The sequence below is a fragment of the Brassica napus genome, chromosome C7 (assembly GCF_020379485.1).
Source record: "Brassica napus cultivar Da-Ae chromosome C7, Da-Ae, whole genome shotgun sequence".
In the NCBI taxonomy this organism is placed as follows: Eukaryota; Viridiplantae; Streptophyta; class Magnoliopsida; order Brassicales; family Brassicaceae; genus Brassica; species Brassica napus.
The window spans coordinates 33,435,728-33,443,497 of NC_063450.1; the positions used below are offsets into that span (position 1 = coordinate 33,435,728).

At 31.2% G+C, this 7,770-nt stretch overlaps 1 protein-coding gene across 1 annotated transcript; it reads left to right on the plus strand.

Moving 5' to 3' along the window:
* The first annotated feature begins 352 nt into the window (after positions 1-352).
* Positions 353-1,396, plus strand: LOC106374223 (CTD nuclear envelope phosphatase 1). The gene has a single exon (XM_013814298.3). It carries the CDS (start codon positions 423-425, stop codon positions 1,254-1,256), a length of 834 nt encoding a protein of 277 aa, XP_013669752.1. The 5' UTR covers positions 353-422; the 3' UTR covers positions 1,257-1,396.
* Positions 1,397-7,770: the final 6,374 nt, after the last annotated feature.

Here is a 7,770-nt window from a genome sequence, read left to right on the forward strand (position 1 = left end):
ATACCAACTAATCATTGGCAATTTTCGATCAAAATAAATATTGGCAATTTTCGATCAAAATAAATATAGTTTAATTAACAAAAACAAATCAAGTTACGATTTCCAGTATCATAATGTACCATTAATTTATGAGTCTATTTGCATTATTTTTTCCTATTCTCTACCATCTATATATAAATTTTTTCTTAATTTGGGGAAATTAATAGAATTCACAACGGTAACAATACAACGTAAACACCGTGTTGTGTTGTAGGTCCAAACTTAAAAAAAACACTACTTTCCCAAACTAGCTTCGGACCGAACCTAAAAACAACCACATGACCGTTACACCAGGCCTAATTTAAATACCACCATCACTCTCTTCTTTATCTCTGTCCTAAATCTCACAAACTCATCTCTCTCTCTCTCTCTTTGTTTCTTCAATGGCAACGAAACTCATCATAAAGAAATCAGCGATACCAATCAACCGTCACCAACGAAGCTGCTTCCGCCGTCACCGGAAAACTCAAATCGGATGCACATCGCCGGCGGCGACCGCTGTCATCGCTTCCATCAACAAATCGATTTACAGATGTCAACGAAGCATTCTCTGCTTATTCTCACGCGTCGACGGTCGTCTAGGAACCAGAGGATTCAAAATCCTCAAATCTCACGAATCCGCGAACAATCTCAAAACTCCGTATTCGTTGATTCACGATAGGTCCGGCAAATCGTTCGACGAGACGAAGAAGACGATCGTGTTAGACCTTGACGAGACGCTTATTCACTCGTCGATGGAGAAACCCGAAGTTCCGTACGATTTCGTGGTGAGGCCCGAGATCGACGGTCAGATCTTAACCTTCTTCGTGATCAAACGGCCAGGAGTGGACGACTTCTTGAAGAGGGTCGGGGAGAAGTACCAAATCGTTGTTTTCACGGCGGGGCTGAGAGAGTACGCTTCTCTGGTCCTCGATAAGTTGGATCCAGAGCGGCGCGTGATCTCACGGAGCTTTTACAGAGACGCTTGTTGCGAGATCGATGGGAGGTTAGTGAAGGATTTAGGGTTTGTGACGAGAGATTTGAGTCGCGTGGTGATTGTTGATGACAATCCAAACGCTTACGCGCTTCAGCCGGAGAATGCCTTTCCGATTAAACCGTTCAACGATGATTTGAACGATGTTGAGCTAAAGAAGGTCGGTGAGTTTTTTGATGGCGATTGTGAGAAGTGTGAAGACATGAGAGTTGCTCTGAAGGAGTTTGTTGGACGAGAGGAATGATTTTTGGTTAAGTTGATTAGTTGATTTGATTAAATTTGTATTAGAGGATTTGATTATGAAGGCATTGAACCAATAGCTTTGTTTGTTCAATTGTCTTGTGTAAAAAAACCTCCTCGTTTGAAAGCAATTTGTTCATTTTTTTTTTTTTTTTTTTGATTAGTGTCTTCTCCGTGGCTGAATTAAAGGGAGTTTGATTACTGTTCATGAACGGACAAACAAATATTGTTTCTATGAAGCACAAAGCTTGTGATTCAAGAAGCTTTGTGTAAATGGAAGGAGGAAGTGAAAAGATTGTATCGTGAGATATATTGAAATATGAAAAATATACGATGAACATCGTCTAAGTCTATATTACAGATGTGGGGTATGTGTGACAATTTACACATACAAGTGCCAAATATATACATGAGAAAAAGGTTTGATCCAACAAAAAGGTTTTACACATGCAAGATGCAACAAATGTAGCATCACTCCACCTGCAATGCGTGTTTGGATTGTGTCTGTTTATGATGAAGATCGGATTTCATTTTGAAATTCTGTAACCTACTAGAACAAGTTTTTTGCTCTCAACAATAGTAGTAGTCAGTCCGTTTAGGATAGCTTGTAATAATCGTTGCAATGATTCTATATTCTACGAATAAGTGTTCTTTACATTGTTCGTAAGTCACCCTGGATGAGATAAGAGACGGCATCGCCAACATGAAGAATTTTTTCTTCTTTGCCTATTGTTAAATTTATTTTTGTCTACAATGAGCATGTTTATCCGGGGTCCTTAGTGAGGTTCTTAGTGCGTGGGTCCCCACAAAATCCTTAAGGATCGGTTACAAAAACTACTAATTAAGAACCAATTTTAGTGAGTTTCTTACACTGCTCGCGGGCCCCACTGACTCGTGGCGGTTCACGATTGGTTTGCTTTTTTTTTTTTTTAGATAAAAAAAAACCTAAGAAACCCATTTGGGTTTTTAGGGATAAACATGGCTTAGATTGCATCCTCCATTAAAAATACAATCTTTTTAATTAAAATAATGATCTACATTTTCTTAAATTTATTATTATCGATCTGCATAGTTGGATCAAAAATACCATTACCTAATAATTTCCCCCTATCTTATTTATTTGAAATTTAATTGCATAATTTCTCAGCTTGTACTATTTTCCTGCTTTTTAGATTTTTAATAGAACAATTGTTATTTAAAAGCGGATATATATGAATGGGGAAAATGGTTCATTCCCCTATGAACTAGTTGTTCCCGGCTTTTTCACACACGAACTTATAAGTCATGCCAAAAACCACATGAACAACGGAAAAATAATTTATTCCCCTATGAAGTAGTTGTTTTCGACTATTTCACACACAAACGTTTAAGCCATGCCAAAAACCACATGAACAATTCTTTTTTTTTGAATTACATACACAAAATATCGATTTTAAACTAATTCTCCCAAAACCGTATATGAATGCATGAAAATATAATTATCTAAAAGAGATAAATGTAAATAGTTAAGTGATGTATGGGAATGGTGACTAAACTAGACTGCAATACATTGAATCATCGAAGGTTAGTAATGATTCACTTCCATTTTTTATATGTACAGAAGTGAGAGTAGTGATTTTAAATTATGTGAGTCTCTGATGTTTTCAAAACCTCTTTCATTAAGGACAGTTTTTGTTTTCCTTGAGGACAAGCAAAATAATAAGTCTGACGGAGTTGATATACCATGGATTTACCTGTTTTTAGCCATTGTATATAGGTTTTTTAGGAGTTATTTGTTATGTTTTGGAGTCTTTTTACAGTATTTACAGGTTCATAAGTGTTTTGGAGATATATGGTGATTTTGAAGCATTTTGGAGATAAAGCTAGAAGAAAATCATAGCTATCCATCGAACCAGTCCAGAGTCGACATTCAGAGTCAAACGTCGATCGACATACAACTCTTGTCGTCGTTCGACAGCGAAGCGCGCAAGGTCCGACTTGGTTCCCAACCGACTTATGGTCCAAGTTCCACATCATTTATAAGAATACCCGTGGCCGACTTTAACCTAATATTTATGTGCTCTGCCATTGTTTTGGGCAACACACGCTTTCATGCTTTCTACTTTTCACAGAAAAACATATTTAGGGTTTTTAGTAGTTTGGAGAGAAGATCCAAGACTCATTCAGAGCTTTGTATTGGAACTCCAGTTTTTCTACCTTATTCTATTTATGCATTTAATTCAGATATTTGTTATGTTCTTCTTTGCTATGTCTGAGTAGTTACCTTTGTTAGATTAAGGGTTAGAAGTAAGGTTATGAGGGATTATATGCTAAGGTGATAAAAATTTCTTTCATAGGAATTGTTATTAATGTTTGTGTTCTAGAGTAGCTAACTAGAACCTTGAACTTAGGATAATTAGGCTCAAGCGAAAACATGGTCTTTTACCTCAATTAATTTCCTTGAGCTAGGATTGATAAAAAACAAGCGACAACTGATTTAGTCAAACTATTGAACGTATCGAACAACTCGGTAACGCTTGCCTAGGTAAACATCGAGCAACGCTTGCCTAGGTAAACAACAAGCGATAGCTGAGATATATACTTAGTCAATAAGATTTATTCGCACGCGGAAGCTGGAATACTTTGCAATTATAATTTGTGTTCCATGATTGAAAACCTTAGCATCTATATCATTATACTCCCAATTACCTGAAACCCCAGATCTAGCTATTTCTCATAATTGTTTAGAACCAATCAATCAATCGAACAACTGCCGTGTTTACCTCTGCTATTTATTATTTAATTGTTTGTCTAGCTTAATCATAAACTGGTTAGGGGCTATTGTGTGTCTTAGCTTCTTGTGGATTCGATCCCTAAATACTACGACTAAACCTCTTATTTGAGAGAGTACAAGTCACTCCATAGGGTAATTTGAGTGATATCATATATGTATGTTATTAATAAGTTTAATATGAAACACATAAGTTTTATTGTGAAATATATCTAGTAATTTTACTACTATGTAATTTATAGACGAATAAAATCTAATATCGCAAGCTTAACTTTGAAAAAAAAATTCATTTTCATTTTGTTTTTATTAAAAAAATTGTTATACAGATTTTATGTATTATTTTGTATAAGGAATTGAAATTTGTAAATTTTTATCTCAATGGAGTCATGTTTACCTCATAACCATCTCTGAATGAAGAAATTATAAAATGAAAAAGATAAAATTATAGACAAGCATCCTACATCACAGAATAAAGAAAATGTAAAATCTGAAACTCTTTTTTAACCTCGGAGTGATATATTGATATATACTAACATATTAATATTACAATCATTTTTGAGACTGATCAAATGTTAAACTGTACTTTTGGTTTTTTGTTAATAAGTTGATATACAACCACCAAAATATATGTTGCTGACAACAAAAATATTCAGAAGTTTATTAATTGGAATTTAAATACTGGTATAATTTATTTTTGTATGTTTATTTCTATATTACAAGATTTCTAATTTAATTTTTAATAAATTATTATAGTTTATAAATGATTAACCTAAATAGTTAATAATTTCATCAAGAAAAATGTAACTTAAAAAATTTAATGAACTAAATACCGTCAAAAGCAAAGTTATTTATCAAGAAAATATGTTTATATGGATTATTCATATCTATAAATAGGGTTATCATCGTTTATTTAAATCAGATCATAAATTTAAAAGCTATTTTTTTATTTCTGACTTGAGAAAAATTAAACATTAACTCCCCATATAATCAAAAAACCATGGCCAAGCATAATGTTATTATGGTGTCTTTTGTTGTTCTAGTAGTGGCGAGTACATGTATTCTTTCATTAGCTGTAGAAGAAAATGAGCCCAAAAATTTATGGGATCAATGTGTTGTTAAAATCAGTCCAAAGTGTGCGCTTAATATCATTTCTCAAGTTTTTGGTAATGGAGTTGTATCCATTCCTTGTTGTCAGGAGCTTGTACAAGAAGGAAAAGAGTGTCATGACATCCTTGTCAAATATATCACGGACAGACCTAGTTTAATTGGAATGAATCCAAATATTTACAGAAAAGAGATGAAGTATGAGCTCATTGTGTGTCTGTTTCAAAATCTTTATCACCGGCTTAATTATATGCTGACATAATTATGTGTAATTTTTGATAAAATTATTTGTAATTGCATACAAGTTTAAAATAAAATCATTTATATATTCATGTGATATTTATTATTCATTGTCTTGTGTTGCGTGTTTCTTTAGCATTATTTTATTCTTTTCTCACTTTCAAATACCAAATAAAGAGGTCTAATCCCAAATAAAAAAAATTATTTAAAATGTTGATGTACTAACAATTGTAATTAACTTAAATAGCAAAATATCAAAACAAACATTTTATTTGTAATCATAAGACTCTAGTCTTTCAAGACCATAAGATCGCAACTGGCTTATTTACAATAAAACGTGTATCTTGCAATTGGCCGCACAACGTTTTCCAGATTAAATTTTTAGAGTTTACAAAATATTTACATATGTTTTTTTTTAATTCATCAAAATTATAAATGATGTATGACTAAAAAATGAACCAAATACAATGATAGTCGCATCTCAAAACAGTACCATAAAGCATTTTAAAAAGGACCCTTCTTTACTAAAGGACCATTTTTAAAAGGACCATTCTTTACTAAAGAATCTCATTCAAAAATATATATATTTCAATTCATTAATTTTTGTATGTATATGTATGTTATTTATATGTTTAATATTAAATTTACTTGCGAAATATATCTAGTAATTAAACCATTATGTAATTTATAAACGAATAAAATCTAACATCGCATGCTTAACTTTGAAACACTGTTTTCATTTTTTAATTTTTTTATTAAAAAATTATTATATAGATTTTACATGTTATTTCGTATAAAGAATTGAAATTTGTAAAAAAAAATTATTACAATGGAGTCGTGTTTACCTCATAACCATCTATGCATGAAGAAATTATAAAAGGAAAAAGATAAAATTATAGACAAGCATCCTACATCACAGAACAAAAAGAAAATATAATATCTGAAACTCTTTTTTAACCTCAGAGTGATATATGTTGATAAATACTAAAATATTAATATTACAATCGATTTTAACACTGATCACATGTTAGACTATACTTTTGGTTTTTGTTAGTAAGCTGATATACAGCACCAAAATATATGTTGCTGACAACAACAATATTCAGTAGATTATTAATTGGAATTTAAAAACTTGTATAACTTCTTTTTGTATGTTTATTTCTATATTACAAGAATTCCAATTTTTTTTTATAAATGGTTATTTTATATAAATGATTAACCTAATCCGTTAATAATTTCATCAAGAAAAATGTAACTTAAAAATTTAATGAACTAAATACCGTCAAAAGAAAAGTTATTTATCAACAAAATATGTTTAATATGGATTACTCATATCTATAAATAGGGTTGTCATCGTTTATTCAAATCAGATCATAAATTTAAAAGCAGTTTTCTTATTTCTAACCTGAGAATAATTAAACATTAACTCTCCATATAGCCAAAAAAACCATGGCCAAGCTTAACGTTATTATGGTGTCTTTTGTTATTCTATTTGTGGCGAGTACATGTATTCCATCATTAGCTGTAGAAGAAAATGAGCTCAAAAAGTTATGGCATCAATGTGTTGTTAAAATTAGTCCAAAGTGTGCGCTCAATATCATTTCTCAAGTTTTTGGTAGTGGAGTTGTATCCATTCCTTGTTGCCAGGAGCTTGTAAAAGAAGGAAAAGAGTGTCATGACACCCTTGTCAAATATATCGCGGAAAGACCTAGTTTAATTGGAAACGAATCCAAATATTTACAGAAAAGAGATGAAGTATGGGCTCATTGTGTGTCGGTTTCAAAAGCGTTATCAGCGGCTTAATCATATTATGACGTAATTATATGTAATTTTTGATAAAATAATTTTTATTTGCTTACAAGTTCAAAATAAAATCATTTGTATTTGCTTACAAGTTCAAAATAAAATCATTTATATATACATGTGACATTTATTATTTACCGTCTTGTGTTGCATGTTTTCTTTAGCATTATTTTATTCTTTTTGAATACCAAATAAAGAGGTATAGTTCAAAATAAATAAAAAATTATTTAAAATTTTTTATGAACTCACAATTTTAATTAGTTTAAATAGGAAAATATCAAAAAACAGATTTTATTTGTAAGCACAAGACTCTAGTCTTTCACGGCTCCATAAGATCGCAACATACTTATTACACTTAAAATATATCTTGCTATTGGCCGCACAACGTTTTCCAGATTAATTTTTAGAGTTTAAAAAATATTTACATATGTTTTTTTAATTCAGCAAATTATATTCTGAAGTATGATTTGAAAAACAAACCAAATACAAACTCAAAACAGTACAATAAAGCATTTTAAAAAGGTCCATTTTTTACTAAAGTATCTCATTCAGAAATATATATTTTAATTCATTAATTTATGTATGTTTATTTATGTTATTA

What these genes read in the sequence shown, in the direction of transcription:
- LOC106374223 (XM_013814298.3), top strand. Translation starts at nt 423, where the DNA reads ATGGCAACGAAACTCATCATAAAGAAATCAGCGATACCAATCAACCGT.